General features: G+C 37.1%; 1 protein-coding gene and 1 long non-coding RNA gene across 5 annotated transcripts in view; one reads left to right on the top strand and one right to left on the bottom strand.

The window, feature by feature from the left end:
* LOC147846809 (uncharacterized) overlaps positions 1-13388 on the top strand; it is a 74612-nt gene extending 61224 nt beyond the window's left edge. Inside the window, exon 3 of the long non-coding RNA XR_015476552.1 lies at positions 13190-13388. This is a non-coding gene — a long non-coding RNA (uncharacterized LOC147846809). The remainder of the gene's footprint in view (positions 1-13189) is intronic.
* pax5 (paired box 5) overlaps positions 1-17708 on the bottom strand; it is a 96470-nt gene that overhangs the window by 41920 nt on the left and 36842 nt on the right. For 2 of the 4 annotated variants that reach the window (NM_131638.3, XM_087236325.1), the window contains 1 exon segment: positions 11128-11228. In NM_131638.3, coding sequence (NP_571713.2) covers positions 11128-11228 — 101 coding nt within the window. 4 annotated transcript variants of the gene reach the window in all.

Genomic DNA, 17708 nt, shown 5'->3' with positions numbered 1-17708 from the left:
GAACAGTGTACTTTATAACTTCATTCACATCACCCTGGCTACGTTGCTTCACTTTCTCAACAATAAAATGTAAACATGATATAAGGAACTGCCTATTTTCATTTTAATATTAACAACTTAACAGACAGCAGAAATGTTGAGGCGTCGTGCTGCATATATGAGCATCATCTTCACTGTGTGCATATTTATAACAAAACGGAGCCGATAACAACTGCCTCCTTTCAATTTCAGTGAAAATACGGAACCCTCTCTTTTGGTGAATATCAGTTTTAATCGATAATGGCCATTATAAAAGTATAACATACAATAAGTTTATACATTATAGGAAATAAAGGCAAGCGATCAGTCAATATACAGAATGTACGTGCTTATTAATCATTAACTTATCTTTGCGCTTAGCCAAAACACGTTACCTGAGAACAAGTAATAGATTCCAGGGACCAAAATCAGGGAATATGTCGTTAGATAAAGACAACAAGATAAATGAAATATCACGTTTAATAAATATAGTGAGATTAGATCCAGCGGGAGATGCTTGATGAGAAGTCCGACTAGCACAGCTCTCATCTGGGTAGATGAGCTGCAGCGCTTGCCTGAGAGTCTGTGTGTGGTCACGTGATGTGCGTTTTCAGCGTTTTGGTGTGGACGGAGAGCAGTTCAGAAACGCTGGGTGAAACGCGAGTGTGGACGCGGATCGTTTTCATTCTAAAACGCCGTTTTAAAACTAAAACGCACTAGTGTAAACGGGGCCTCAGTCAACGTCATTTTGCTCGAGAAAATGACTACAGTAAAGCTGTACGGATCATTTACATATCATATGAGAGGTACTTCTCACAAAACAGATGCTTTATAGACAAAAATACTTGTGTATGAATGTTAATTACTAACTTTTCTCAGAACATAATTTGATTATAACTGCAGATCAATTATCAAAAACTACACACAGCATACATTTGGTCCTTATTTAGGTTCAAAAACAACACGAAATATAGCCCACAGTCAGTGCAAACCTCTTTAATCTTCAGCAGCACATGTAACCTCTTGTTAGACAGTAATCACATCATTTTGAGTTCATCATAGTCCAAAAGGTGATAATAATAGTTAAACATGGCAATTTGTTCACGTTTGCTGAAAAAATAATTTGCCCCTTTGTTTTTTCTAGCTTCTCCTTTGTTTGTTTTTTCGCACGTCACTCCCGCGTTTGTCAGTTTCTGAAAGGTTTGGGTTTCAAAAGCAGGTCAATAATCACACACACGTTATTATCATCAGCTCAAGAAGTTCGTAAAAAACTATGGGGCACAGGGTAGAATCTGCTCTTCTTCTTGGCTTTGTGGCTGTTCATCAAGACGATGACAAGGCTTGTTTGAGCTTGGGTCGATTATGGCTCGTTTTTATATGTATATATTATTACTGTGTAATGTCTTGGCTGTGTATTTAATACATGGCGATTCCTTTGTTTTATTCTGGTTTGTTGCGCGAGCGAATGACGTTTCTCTGTAAACCAATAGCGTTTAGCTGCGTGTCTAGCTCCGCCTTTTGGTACCCTTGGTACCCTTTGCAAAGAGTGAACAAAAAGTGGTATGGTACAGTACTGTACGCCTTTTGACAGTGGAAACTACAATAAAAGCGTACCGAACCGTACCCTACCACTCAGTGGAAACGGGCCATTAGTGATGATACAGCAAAGCTTTTTGCCAATTAGGTTGACATAAATCCACCCCAATATCTCTATGTCAATCTCTATAGCCCCTTTCATACATACAGATGGAAAATTAATGACAGTTTTCCAGAAAGGGATCATGGGTAAACAGGCCCTTTTTGAAAATACTGGTAAATTCGTTCCGACAATTGTCCGGAAAGAAAAGTTGTAGCATTACTGGTAATTTGCCGGAATGCTGCTCTGTGTGGATGTTTAGAAGATTTTATTGAACATATAATGCTTAATAAGTAAGGGTGTCAAACTTAATTGTTTCTTTGGTGTACTGCGATGCAGACGCGGACAATTCGGTAAAGGTTTAGTAATAATCATAACCGATTATTATGTACTGATGTCATATATCCCATAACCTGCTGATGACGACCTGCTGACGTGACTTTTCCTCTCTCTTCGGCTGTTACAGCTATACTTCTGGATACAGACATTATCATGTGTCTGCAGAGTTTTCTCCACCGTGTATATTATGAATCAGCTGTGATCGCCTCTGCCGTTTATCACTGTCACTCATCTGTAAAGAGCACCAGGGCGTAAGGGCCAATCATTGCCCTTTTTGTTGAATGCGTGACCAATCAAAGCAGTGTAAGAACTTGGCAGACAAGGCTCAGTTAGAAAGCGGATGTTTATATTTTTTTATTTGCTATAAAAGCTTGTGTTGTTTAAAGGTACAGTTTATACATCTGACTGTTTGTATTAAAGGACAAAATTGTATTACAAATAGTATATAAATAGTAATATATTTATAGATTTTAATAAAAAAATTCTTGTGTTGTGAAGAAAAAATCTAATTATGTATGGAAAGCATCGTCAATGCACTGTTATGCACAGAGATATTGAATTGAACTGAATCGATGGTATGACAATCGTAACCGAACCGAATAGTGAGACCAGTGTAGGTTCACAGCTCTATTAATATGTGTGAAAGGAATACATGCAAAAATGGCTTGCCATATCAGTAAAAAAAACTTTTTGTAAAATATGGACTTTAAGTCAAAAATGGCTTACCATATTTTGCTAAATATAATGCTTAAACATTATTTATTGGAAAACTAAAAGTCTGATAAACTTAAAAAAAGATATAACAACAAAATCTAATGCAGAATACAGCTTTTGGCCAAATTAGGGCTTGTAGCATTAAACCCTTGGAGGAGATAGAATTGGTCTATAAAGACGGGAAAAAAATTGTAATACGTTTAAGTAGAATAACAATATGTTGGCTTTCTCAAGCACACATAATTACAATTTAAAATGTCATCTTTTTTGCACATTTTTTTTTTTTTTGTGACCACAGTCGTATGTTTATAAGACAGCTATTTATTTAAAATGTAAAAAGTATCCTGGTATTTTGAAGGGTTTCATATACAGATGCATGAAACTTTGCCAAATTAGTTTAAAAAACAACAGCACCAACAAACTGTATTATGGTTCCAAGACTAATTGTTTGGCAATGTCACAATTTCTTGAACAGCACAAACACTGTCCTTCAGTGTTAAAGGTCACTTAATTAAAAAATCACTTCACCAGGTGAACTGCCATGCATGTTTTCTACATCTGAAAAGCCTTATATTAAGTATGGAGCTAATTCATTTAATCACTCATTTTCGACTTAGTGCCTTTATTAATCTGGGATCGCCACAGCAGAATGAACCGCCAACTTATCCAGCATATGTTTTATGCAGCGGATGCCCTTCCAGCTGCAACCCAGTACTGGGAATCATTCAGACACACTCATTCACACACATTAGAAGGTATTGTGAGGTCATCACATTTAGGAACCATGAGGGAAAAAGTCCTAATTGAAAAAGTACTGAGTAATTTGCTCCTGTAATCAGAATTTATATGAATAGGAAAAAAAAAGTTAGGATTTTACTCACAAAGATTTAGATTTCAGTGTAGAGAATTGTATTTATATAGATATGCTGTTTTGAAGTTGATAGATAGATTTTAGTCATAACATACATGCAAAAAAGCCATTAAATTAAAATGCATCAAACACAGCCAAGCACAACCGCTTGCATAATTGCTCTGAGCTCAATATTAATATTTACTGCTAAAAGATATATTTTTAAGTAGGGATTATTTCACCATGGCGACCCCTAAGAATAGAAGCATATAAAAATGAGAGAGAAATTTTCTATCTTTTTGAAAATATCATCCACTTTTTGAATTGATGTGTATATATATATATATATATATATATATATATATATATATATATATATATATATATATATATATATATATATATATATATATATATTTCTGTGTTCTCTCTCTCTCTCTCTCTCTCTCTCTCTCTCTCAGTCTGGTTGAGTAATTAGTTCGGTGTAAGGGCTGTTGGGCTGTTGATGTATCTCTAGCATAATGTAAGGAGATGGAAAGAGGAAATTCAAATGAAATGACTCTCACGAGCGAGCACTGTTTTATATGCTCCCCCTTGAAGTGCAGGACACTAATTAATAGATCTGCCAGTGCTTAATGGTCCTTCCAGCACCACAAACTGAGAGATGGAGAGAGCAAATGAGAGGAGAAGTGGAAAGAAATGTAAAAGAGGCGGAGAAAGAGAGCGGGAGGGGAGGAAGAGCGATGAAAGAAGAAATTTCATCACTATCTAATAGATATCGCTGGATGGTAAATTTATGGGTGGAGAGAAAAAGAAATACATTTACATTTTATGTTTTCCATCATAGCAGATGCTTTCATTTCATATCACAGTGACTCTGCAAAGTGTGCAATAAAAACATTGCTGTTGATATTAGACACAGCTGTACACTTTCATAAAGATATTTTTTAATTAATAACAGTAATAATCAATAATAGTAAAGGTTTCTGCATCAAATATTTTTCAAAAATTGTCATCAGAATTAAATTTATGACATTTAATATATATTTTTTGTTCATAAGAAATACAATTAGCCCCAGGAGTATAATACAAAAGAAAAGATTTCTAATCTTGATACTCTGTCTTAATGCATTCACGTGTCTCCATCACAGAGGGACATGATTTGCTGATGAAAACTGAAAAAAATTAGTCTGTTACAACAACATACTTTTTATCAAAATAAATTTTCTAAGCCAAGTTGATTTTTCATTAACTATAATAAGAATATCATTGATTAGGATCTTCCTATAAAGTGTAAACAAAGAAAGTGTTTCACTCAAAACCATCAGTTAGTTTCCAATTTGACCAATAGTGAGATATTTAAGGGCGTGGCTACTTTTACTGCTGAGCCAGAGGGTGTTTAATTATTTCAGACTTTAGCTTGTAGCAGAGAAATCCAGATTTTCTTATAGACAAAGTTTGAGGATTTGCCAGATAAAGGGAAAATATGTATCTTCTGTTCAGTTGTCTGATGTTACATACAGAAATAATATGCTTCACATAAATCTGGGGGAAAAAGCTATTAATAAAGATTTTAAAAATTATTTCATAATACACTTAATGATGGTGATTATGTAATGTACAGTTGAGGTCAGAATTATTAGCCCTCATTGGATTTTTTTTTCTTTTTTAAATATTTCCAAATTATGTTTAACGGAGCAAGGAAATGTTTACAGTATGTCTGATAATATATTTTTCTTCTCGAGAAAGCCTTATTTGTTTTATTTCGGCTAGAATAAAAGCAAATTTAAATATTTTATGAACCATTTTAAGGTCAATATTATTAGCCCCTTTAAGCTAAAATTTTATTGATAGTCTACAAGAACAAACCATCGTTATACAATAACTTGCCTAATTACCATAACCTGCCTATTTAACCTAATTAACCTAGTTAAGCCTTTAAATGTCACTTTAAGCTCTATAGAAGTGTCTTGAAAAATATCTAGTAAAATAATATTTATTGTCATCATGGCAAAGATAAAATAAATCAGTTATTAGAAATGAGTTATTAAAACTATTATGTTTAGAAATGTGTTGAAAAAATCTTCAATTTTGATGAGAAAAAATGGGGCAACACCCCTACTCTTTATATCTCCCTCCTCTCGGTTTAACGTGTCATCTGAAAGACAACGCTTACTGACAGTTTAGTGTCCCCTTCAATTTATTGGGGCATTAGGACTCACACAAACCTCAGGTTGAGTGTTCCCTACTAGCCTCACAAAAACCACTTCCAACAGCAACCTTGTTTCCTCATGATGGAGTAATGTGACTATTGTGTAATTTATTTATAGCCTTCTATGTATTTCATAAAAAATTCTTCCTCAAAACCCACAAAATAAATAATGATCTAGCCCTGATTTGTCACTTTTAGTTCATCTTGAATGCACTCAATGCACTTAAGCTGATTTCATCACGGGCGTGGGTTTCCTCCGGGTGCTCCGGTTTCCCCCACAGTCCAAAGACATGCGGTACAGGTGAATTGGGTAGGCCAAATTGTACACTACTAAATTGTAGTGTATGAGAGTGTATGAGTGTGTATGGATGTGTCCCAGAGATGGGTTGCAGCTGGAAGGGCATCTGCTGTGTAAAACACATGCTGGATGAGTTGGCGGTTTATTCCACTGTGGTGACCCCAGATTAATAAAGGGACTAAGCCCAAAAGAAAATGCATGACTGAATTTTAATGTTACTACACAAAGCACACTTTTACATTTTATGATAAAACATATGAAGATAACACTTTACAACACGCTTGTATTAATGTTAATAGTTATATTTGTATTCACAATGAACAAAATATTAATCACAGTAAAAATTTATCTGTATTAATTTTATGGTAACAAAGCCATTCATTGCTATTTCATTTTAACTCGCAGTGCATAAACTAATGTTACCAAGCATAAATTTGGATTTTTAATAATGCATTAGTAAATGCTGAACTTTGATTAATAAATGCTTAATTATTAGTTCATGTTGGTAAATACATTAACATTAACTAAACTGTGTCCTATATGAATGATGTAATCTATTAAATACATCTAAAATCATGTACTGTTATATACAGTTGAGGTCTGAATTATTAGCCCTTTAAATTATTACACCTTTGTTGGGAACCGCTGCTGTAGACTATCTGTAAAAAAAATTAGCTTAAAGAGGCTAATCATTTTGTACTTAAAATTCAATCATTGATTCATTTTTGTTTTGGCATAGTCCCTTTATTAATCCTGGGTCGCCACAGCGGAATGAACCGCCAGCTTATCCAGCATGTTTTTATGCAGCGTATGCCCTTCCAACCGCAACCCATCTCTGGGAAACATCCACACACACTCACTCATTCATACACACACTCATACACTATGGACAATTTAGCCTACCCCATTCACCTGTACCGCATGTCTTTAGACTGTGGGGGAAACCAGAGCACCCGGAGTAAACCCCAGCGAACGCAGGGAGAACATTAAAACTCCACACAAAAACGGCAACTGCCAACCTAGCCGAGCAGAGGTTCGAACCTTCTTGCTGTGAGGCGACAGCACTACCTATAAAAATTCAAAGTTGCTTTTATTCTAGCTGAAATAATAAAACTTTCCTTGCTCTATTAAACATAATTTGGAAAATATTTAAAAAAGAAAAAAAAAATCAAAGAGGGACTAATAATTCTGACTTCAGCTTTATAACATTAAACCCTTCTAATCTAATCACTTTAGGTAAAAGTACAATAATAAGTGTCAAGTTCATTTTCTGCCTCTTTCAAACTCTGAATAATTCCTCTCTCCTTCAGCATCATTCACAGGTTAGACTGTCAGTGGAGAGAAAACAACCTGTCAGTCAATCACACAAGAGCACTTAGCATATAATTCTCTCGCACTCTCTCGTTTCCAAAAAAACAGACAGCTCAAAATTCCCAGTTCTCAATTTGTCTGACCGCTTGTGCCACAACAAACCTGACTCACACACACACCCAGGGGATGTAGATTGACCCAAAGGTTAATGCCCTGCTCAGTAGCCTCTGACCTTGCCAGCCTCAGAGCTCAGTGGCGAAATGGACAGAGGAATTATGGGGTCTTTCAGTCAAGTCTATAGAACTGTGACACCGGCCTTGTATGTGTGCCTGAATGAATGTGGGGGTGATAGCATTTGACTTTTGAGTGACATCTTTGACTGCCTATTCTTGTGATCGGTTTTATGCGTCGTGTGATCGTCTGAATACAGCTGTGCTTTTGGATTTTATCTGATATGTGTCAGCATTTTAGCCATACTGCAGGCCTTTACAAGTACTGCAAACATAAATCCAGGACTGATCAGTATACTGATCAGTGGCACTAGCCCCATTTTCAAGTTGGGAAAAGCTCTGGTTAATAATAATGTGGCTGAAATATTCCATTCACAATTTAGTCAATCGACACATCAATGATGATTGATTTATTGATCCTTGGCTTCAAAATAGACATTTTGTCATTACATTTGTCCCCCTAACAACTACTACAACACTAAAAATGATAATTTTTTGTCAGATTTTGTCGTTCATTTACACAACAATAGTGTTTTAAGGGCCTCAAGACAAATTTTAAAAAATAGATTTAAAATTGATAGTTTCTAAAAAGGCGACACGGTTGCTCAGCAGTTAGCACTGTCATCTCACAGCAAGAAGGTCGCTAGGTCAGTTGACATTTCTGTGTGAAATTTGCGTGTTCTCCCCGTGTTCGCGTGGGTTTTCTACAGGTGCTCCGGTTTCCCCCAGAGTTATGATGTGGTATTGGTTAATTGAATAAAAAAAAATTGACAGTAATGTATCTGTGTGAATGAGTGTGTGTGGATGATTCCCAGTACTGGGTTGCAGTTGGAATGGCATCCACTGTGTAAAACAAATGCTGGATAAGTTGGTGGTTCATTCCACTGTGTTGACCCATGATGAATAAAGAGAGTAAGCCAAAGGAAAATTAATGAATGAATGAGTTTCTGAGAATCGGTGCCGTGACCCAGATGATAATGAGGAGGGTAAGTGTAATGGATGCGTGTGTGTTAAACATGCACAAGTACAGTGTGTGAGCACGTGGTATTGGTTAATTGAAAAAAAAAATTGACAGTAATGTATCTGTGTGAATGAGTGTGTGTGGATGATTCCCAGTACTGGGTTGCAGTTGGAATGGCATCCACTGTGTAAAACAAATGCTGGATAAGTTGGTGGTTCATTCCACTGTGTTGACCCATGATGAATAAAGAGAGTAAGCCAAAGGAAAATTAATGAATGAATGAGTTTCTGAGAATCGGTGCCGTGACCCAGATGATAATGAGGAGGGTAAGTGTAATGGATGCGTGTGTGTTAAACATGCACAAGTACAGTGTGTGAGCAGGTGTATAGTGTTTCTTTACACAGTGACAATGCTAACTACTAGTCCTGTCATACATAACACTGCATGTTTAATTAAAGATCTGAACTGTTCTCTGTATGCAAAACTGTTTAAAATAGTAAAAACTTCCTTTGCAATTCATAGTTGTGGATATGGAAAAAAAAAGTAAATATTTATTTGCAGTAGAAATAGAAAATGTAAATTATATTGCATTGGCAAAACCAAATTATCAGTCATAATTAACAAATTCATTGTATCCTTGCTAAATAAAATAATGATTCTTCTTCAATTAATTAGTTAAAATCCTGATATACACAACAATATTAAACACTAATATATAACATGGAAAACTAGACCACAAAAGCTGTCATAAGTGTCAAGTTTTTAAATTGGGATTTATACAACATTGGAAAGCTAAATATTAAGCATTCTATTGATGTATATTTTGTTAGGATAGAACAATAGTTGGACAAGTTAAAATTATGTGAATATGTGGAATCTGAGGGTTCAAAAAAATAAAATACTGAGAAAACATTTTAATGTTGTTTAAATTGTGCTAAGCAATACACATTACAAATAAAAAAAATTACATATATACCGTGTACTCTGGAAAAATCTTTGTGGAGCATGATCTTTACCAATTCTACAAATTTTTGGCATAAAAGAAAGATTAATCATTTTGACTCATACTTGTATTTCTTTGTTATTGCCAGAAATACACAGCCTTATCTCACGAGGAAACGTAAGTATTTTACATTTTGTCAGTTTAGTGGCTAACTCGTACATATTCGTACGAGTTCAGTCATACGAAAATGTACAATTTTAAAAAAGGAGGCGTGGCACCCAGCCCCACACCTATCCCCAACCGTCATTGGGTGATGAGCAAATCGTACTAAATTGTACGAAATAAATCATACAAATTCATACGAATAAGCCACTAAATAAAAAAGCTACGAATTGCCGTGAGATTGCGTTGGAAATGTACTCACACAAGTTTTGTGGTCCAGTGTAAAAATTTATCTTAAACAAATGCTTCAATCTTTTCTGTATTATTTGTCTCCATTAGAGCATAAAAGGCCAATATACATCTGTGTTGATTACACATGGATGGTCCAGTGTAGCTTTCACACAGTCACAGAGCTTTAACAGAACACTAACGCAAACCCTGATGTGCACCTCTCAAAAAAAGAAAAAAAAAAAACTAGCACAAGATCTGTGATTGGTCTGCTTGGTAGCAATGATAAGTGTGCGTGGGGCTGAGAGCCATGGGAGTGGGGCAAGGCTGGAGTGTTTAACAATCAGTCAATAACCTGATCCGACCCCCCAGTAACTTTTACTCTCTGACCATTAAGCAATGAAATGAGTTTCTCAACTTCTTTACTGAAAAAATTGATGATATTCAACTCCATTGCCTGTGAGCATCCTCTTTAATCTGTTGAACTTTATCCTTCTGTACTTCTTGATTCTGGTATTTCCACTTTTAATACCGTTGACTTTGATTTTATTACAAAAAAAATATGGTCGATGAATTCGTCGACCTGTATTCTTTACCCTTTACAACTACTGTCTTGAAGAACTGTCTACCTGTTTTTGTTTCTCATATCACAGCCATTACTTATATCTTTTTTATTTCAAGGACTATTTTTCCGGCTGCGGCTACTCCTGTCCTAAAAAAGTCTGGAAGTGGTTTTGATCTACTTCTACAATAGCTTTCCACACATTGCTTGTGAAAACCCAAAACACCAAAACAGAACTTTTTATCTGATCCATTATCTTGGCCAAAACAAACATTATAGCATGTGTGTGGGTAACTTTTGCAAACGAATGAACACGTGTTTGCTACTTAACCCTAAACCTCTAGGCAGTACTGAGTCTTAACCTCAGCCAAAAACTCTATAGAGAAAGCATCAGCACCAGCGGGGTCAAGGCCCCAGCATTAGCTCAGCAAGGTGAAAGGTCAGCGTTAGGCTCAGTATGGGGGTGCACAGGTCAACAGCAGGGTTTGGACAGGGTCAAGTAATGCTGGCAGCCAGGCAAGGGCAAGCGTGAGCTTTCAGAAGAGGTGGCAGGATAAACGCCCCTACCCCCTCAGCCCTTACCTGGGAGGGCTTGTAGCTGATGCTGTCTGGGATGGGGTAAATGTCAGGAAAGGGCTGTCGGTCAAAGACATGGTCCAATACCTCGAGCTGCTGTGGTGTGAAGAGTTCTCCTCGCATCTGCTTCCGCAGGAAGTCCCGTCCCGAGTGGCTGTGGCCATTCGCCAATGGAGAATCCTGGAGAGCTGCAGAGAAACCAAACATGAAGATAACATGAGGAGGTGATAAAGTATAATATGACATTTACAGCAGTAGGGAAGTAGGGATTTGGGACCTGGCTTGTGTACTTCAAGAAACAGTTCTTCCACAAATGAAAATTATCCTATAATTTACTCACTCTCAAAACATCAACGATATATATGACTTTCTTCTTTCACACAAACAATCACACTTCTTTTCAGCTTTGAGAGTGAATGGTGCTTTAGGTAAAATTTTAAAAAGCGAATCCAAAATAAAAGGTAATTCATATACAACTCATGTGAGTTATTTAATTGAATTATTGAATTATTCATATGGGGGCATCACTGTGGCGCAGTGGGTAGAATGATCGCCTCACAGCAAAAAGGTCACTAGTTGGAGTCTCGGCTGAGTCAGGTAGCATTACTGTGTGCATGTTCTTCCTGTGTTTGTGTGGGTTTCCTCCGGGTGCTAAGCTAAATTGGCCGTAGTGTGTTTATGTGTGTTAATGAGTGTGTATGAACGTTTGCCAGTGATGGGTTGCTGCTGGAAGGGCATCCGCTGCATAAAACAAATGCTGGATAAGCTGGTGGCTTATTCCGCTGTGGGGACCCCTGATTAATAAAGGGACTACGGCCCCGTTTACACTAATGCGTTTTAGTTTGAAAACGCATAAGTTTTGCTACGGTTACGCCAACCGTCCACACTACGCCACACACTACGTTTCGAAAACGCTGGAGAGGCCGTTTTCATTCTGAAACGCTGCTGCTCCGTCTCAGTGTGGATGATGGAAAACGGAGACATCTGAAAACGGAGGCGGGACTGCAGACATTCGCCTCTCTGATTGGGGCTTTTCCTGAATATTAAGTAGCCTAACACACACAGTTCAGTCCTGCATTCTCTCCGTGTAAGTTCAGACTTCGCAAGTTTGATTAAGGCTGCAGTCTCTTCTTCTCAGTTTGATATGGAAAGCAGACTATACCGAGGACACGGGTAAATCTTCAAAGGGAACAGTGTACTTTATAACCTCATTCACATCACCCTGGCTACGTTGTTTCACTTTCTCAACAATAAAATGTAAACATGATTTAAGGAACTGCCTATTTTCATTTTAATATTAGCAACTTAGACAGCAGAAATGTTGAGGCGTCGTGCTGCCTGAGCGTCATCTTCACTGTGTGGATATTTATAACAAAACGGAGCCGATAACAACTCCCTCCTTTCAATTTCAGTGAAAAGACGAAACACATCCTCTCTTTTGCTGAATATCAGTTTTAATAATCGATAATGGCCATTACAAAAGTATAACATACAATAAGTTTATACATTATAGGAAATAAAGGCCAGCGATCAGTCAATATACAGAATGTACGTGGTTACATTAATCATTAACTTATCTTTGCGCTTAGCCAAAACACGTTACCTGAGAAAAAGTAATAGATTCCAATGACCAAAGTCAGGGAATATGTCGTTAGATAAAGACAACAAGATGAATGAAATATCCCGTTTAATAAATATAGTGAGATTAGATCCAGCGGGAGATGCTGGATGAGAAGTCCGACTAGCACAGCTCTTATCTGGGTAGATGGGCTCCAGCGCTTGCCCGAGAGTGTCTGTGTGGTCACGTGATGTGCGTTTTCAGCGTTTTGGTGTGGACGGAGAGCAGTTCAGAAACGCTGGGTAAAACGCGAGTGTGGACGCGGATCGTTTTCATTCTAAAACGCCGTTTTAAAACTAAAACGCACTAGTGTAAACGGGGCCTACATCGAAAAGAAAGTGAATGAATGAAGGAATTAATCATTTATTTGTTCATAAATATATGAATTATTCATGTATTATATGTGAATTGGTTAATTTAAGGATATTATTGTTTTCTACTATATCTAGATTGAAAACCCCTGATCAGAGACAGGTCTGATTGAAATTACACCAGAGTCCAACTCAACAGCATTTGTTTTCAAATCGACAGGACCTGACTATAAACACCACTGACGTGCACAGCCTGCAGTGAATAATGGAATATTCTGCACACAATGAAAACATCCCAAAATGTCCTGAACAAACATACCAAGTTAGTGGCTTTTCCTGATGGATCTTATATCTGATTTATTTATATTTTGTGGAATGTTACAAATTTTTGTTCTTATCTGTACTTACAATAAACATATAAAGAAATGAAGTCCAGTAATGTGAACAACTTACTAGAGATATCATCACTGTAACTGTATTACTTGTACGTAACTTTGAGTCTGATCGGAAAAAGTACATTTACTTTATTTACTGGACACTAAATGTCACTAATACCAAATCTCAGGAACTCAGCTAAATTTTGGACCCGCACCCACTTGGGTTTCAGGTCGAACTTTGGGTTTTTAGATCCAAATAGACTAGTGAAGACTGTGTGTCTGTCTGAAAGAAGAAAGGCATGTACACCTATGATCACTTGAGGAAGAGTAAATTATGACAGAATTTTCATTTTTAGGTGAATTGTTCCTTTAATTACGTCCTGCCAAAAATGAAATAATAGCAATTTATTTCTCTTTTTCAACATGATGATAAGGTTGGGTACTTTTCTAGAGACGGCCACACAGAGACGCAAGCACACATACAGGCACACAAACACAGATTTCTGGACTTGCGTCCTCTTCTCTGAGTGAGTGTTAAGGCAGCGCGTGAGTCAGTTATTACTGGGCTGTTGAGTTTCTGAAGAGACAATTATAAGAGCTGAGAAAGCTACAGCCCTCAAATGATTACAGGGAGAGAAAGAGAGAGAGAGAGTGAGAGAGAGAGGGATGAAAAAAGAAGAATAGAAACGAAAATCCCTGATATAGAGCCAATTCATTTCTTCAAAATGCCTCTGAGAGGTTATTCTAGGGAGTTAAAGTCAGAGGCCAGAGCAATCCCACAAGACGAGAGAGAGAGATAGAGAAAGAGAGAGAGAGAGAGAGAGAGAGAGACAGAAAGAGAGATATGGAGGGATTTAGAGAGACAAAATGACAGACAGACAAAGCAGCTATCCAAACATTCTCTTTTCCTCCTTCATTTGAACACAGAAATCGATGCATTTGAATGTGAATTCAGATCCAGTTTACTGCTTTCTATGTTTATTTAAAAGAAAGATCTACTAGTCGCTGACGGGCTGATGGCATGCGGGTCCCATGTGTCTCTAATACACCTATATGACAGGACTTACCTCAAGAAAGCTTAAACGCTCTCTCTCTCCCTCCCTCTCTCTTTGATACACACACACAAAACACACAGAGAGTGTATGATCTCCAGTGTTTTGACCCTCTTAATCCCAGCGGTCAGTGTGTCTGATAGAATTCAATTGATCAATCATGTCTGTGAGATGGCACCATTTCAGCAGGTTTATTGCTTTCCACTCTTCTCAAAGACTGTCCACCAATCGCGCACACACAAACACACAAAAGACGGCTGAAGGTGTACACCAGTGCACATATCTGGGTTTAAAAAATGGCCACTCTCTGTGTGCTTATGTTTGTGCACATGTATTTTTAGTAATGCATCAGTAGACTGCTATGATTCTGCTGGTGAAGCTGCATTTATATTGCATTTATCTACATTTTATTACAGCATTTGTTTTATTACATGTTATGAGATTTTTTGTCATTGGTTTCTCTTTCTTTCCCTGCATTTAAGCTTGAATGAACTCCTGATCAAACCTGATGATTAAATCATTATTTTAGAGTATCTAATGATCATTTTCTGATTCAGTGACAAGAAATCTGCTCTTTTGTTTACATTAATTCACAGAGACAGTGATATATAGATTTGCTTTTTGGTTTAGGGATCTATATGGGTTGCAATATAATGAGGGATTAACTGAGGCAGAAAATATTCAAGATAAATTTGAAAATTAATAAACTGTCAAATCATAGCATTACATTTCAATCTGCTCACATTGCATCAGATTTCTTCTTAAGCATTGTTTGCAGTGCTTATAACCAACCACACACATTATGAATGTGGTAGCCAATTAGTTCTCACATCAAAAAACAACAATGTGATGAAACAGTGAACAGCAAATAAGACATTCATTTAGCAGTTTTGGTGATTACGACAGAAGTTTTGCATAACTTTTACTAGTTTTCTGTCTGATTAAGTCTTTAGTTGGAACTCTCTCATGTAATAATTCCTATTAAATTAATAGTTTGAGAACAATAATATTTTTATTAAAGGTCCAATGAAATTAAAATATATATTTTTTAGATGTTAGTATCAGTATTGTTAGTTTTTAAGATATCTATAAGCCAGTGTGCCCCAAAACATTGACAAAATTTGCATTTAAAAGATATAAAACTGACACAAACATGTAAAACTTGTAGTTTGTCACACCTAAATGGAGCAACTGTTTTATTCATGTCACCTCATACTACAGTTCCTCATCAAATCATAACCAATCAAATGCTCTCTAGTGTCTGCCATTCACCGCCCCCTTCAAGTGCTTCTCATTTGCTTTTCTTTTCATGCGTTTGAGCTCAACCCCTCTCACTGGCACAGCCGTAATAAAACAAAAGGAAGTTTATTAGGGATGCACGACAAATCGTTATTGGCCGATAAATGCTATTTTTAAGATTATCATTATTGATCTAATGTCTAAATTACGCCGATATCTTCAAGCCGATAAATTACGCAATTGTACAGACCTGCCTGCATCGTTCCTCATGGGCGGAACTTGTTTAGACTTGCCCAGTGCACTATAATGGATCTCTTCTCACATTGTTAATTCTTTCAAAGACCGTACCTGGTATTGCTGTGCGTTAATAACTCAGTACGTAACCAGGTACCTTATCATTGTAGATATGTTTGATGTAGTGTCGTTGTGTATTTTGCTTTAAATTGTTATGTGCAAACATAACAGCAGCGATGCACACGTGCTAAACAACTTGTTAATTTGTTTGTAATTGAATATGATTATTTGTTATTGTCAAGGCGTTGCTTGCCATGTGTTGTTGATGTAAGATTGTATTCAGTTTGATCTGAATATTCATATTGATTATAACGAGCGCATATAAGGGCTGCCTGTCACCGCACACAAAAACACGCACACACGCTGATCTGACATCCTACACAGCAGCACGGGGAAGTAGTGCGCCGGTCTGAATCCACCATGTGGGCTCTCAACTCGCCACACATTCTTTATATTCTTTATATTATGCTCTATGTTTAAGTGGACACCCATGAGTCCACAAAGTGGCGCAAATGGATTTGCTAAGGCATGAAAATTACTGTTGTGCTGGTCTGAAAATAGCAACAAATAGCCAAACACAACTCGCGCCTTTTTGCACTGGGTGTATGATAGGGCCCTACGTCAAACATTGAATAAACATACACATTTCAAAGCACTTCACGGAACCTTTAAAATTGCTTATTCTTGCCCACAAAAATTTGCATTGCTACATCTTTGCTAGAGAGAAAGATATTTAATTTAAAATACTAAAAATGAGGCTGAGGAATAAAAATACAACGTGTTCAATATATCAGCTTACAATCACATTTCCAAAAGGCTTTCATGGAAAAAAAGGACTCATAAAGTAATTTTGAAAGTTGTGATTTCTCTAAACTACACCAAGGCATTTTAAAGATGAAAGCTTTATCCTTCACAATCTTATTTTAATAAGGCTGTAAGTTTAATATGGCCTTTGCACTAAGCACCAAAAAAAGTCCTGATGTTGTTTCCTCCTAATGTGATCCTTCAGTTGTCCACAAACACCTATTTACCCCTCTCAAATCACTTTAACTCATGAAACTATACCCATCGAACCTCAAACAGACTTTTTTGCAGTTGCTACCCAAACGTGTTTATCTGTGACTCTTCTCCATGTTATGTGTGTTGTGACGATAACTGTTTCACCGTGTCAGGCACTGTGTGTGAAATGCAATTTCGGACAGATCTGAAAGCCCATTCAGCCATATCGCAAGCAAAAAGGAAGAGAGTTCACAGATAAAGCTATTTTCACCACATTTAAACAAACACACCATACCAGCAGTTTCATCACAGTTAACCAACCTTCCTCCCGTTACGTTTCAAACCTCACAAACCCACAAACAGAATTATTGGTCAGAGGTATTCAGATGTTGGCCCTTTTGTCTTTCAGCTTCTGAACCTGCCATAGGGAACCACTCTCTGTAACCACAGACACAATACAGCCCAGCTGCATTCAGGGTTAACCCCACCATTCACACACACACTCACACAGAAGGAGAGCGAAGGAGAAGCATCTTCCTCCTTGCTTCAAAAGCAGAGACAATAGCAACAATGAGATCACCGTTGTGCCCCCTCTGTCTCTTTCCGTCTTCCCGTTTTCCCTCTCTCTTTCTCTCTGGGGTTAGGTTGAAGGTTTTTAGGGGGCAGAGAAAACTACTTGGTGGATTCCTTGTGCACTTGATACACTTAGTGTGAGTGTGTGTTTGTGTGTGTGTGTGTCAACCTTGACAGATCAAAGTATGAGTCTCTGAAAGGGGGA

The sequence above is a fragment of the Danio rerio genome, chromosome 1 (assembly GCF_052040795.2).
Source record: "Danio rerio strain M-AB ecotype USA chromosome 1, GRCz13ab, whole genome shotgun sequence".
In the NCBI taxonomy this organism is placed as follows: domain Eukaryota; kingdom Metazoa; phylum Chordata; class Actinopteri; order Cypriniformes; family Danionidae; genus Danio; species Danio rerio.
Note: the sequence above shows the minus strand (reverse complement) of the source record. Positions and strands in the feature narration are given on the sequence as shown.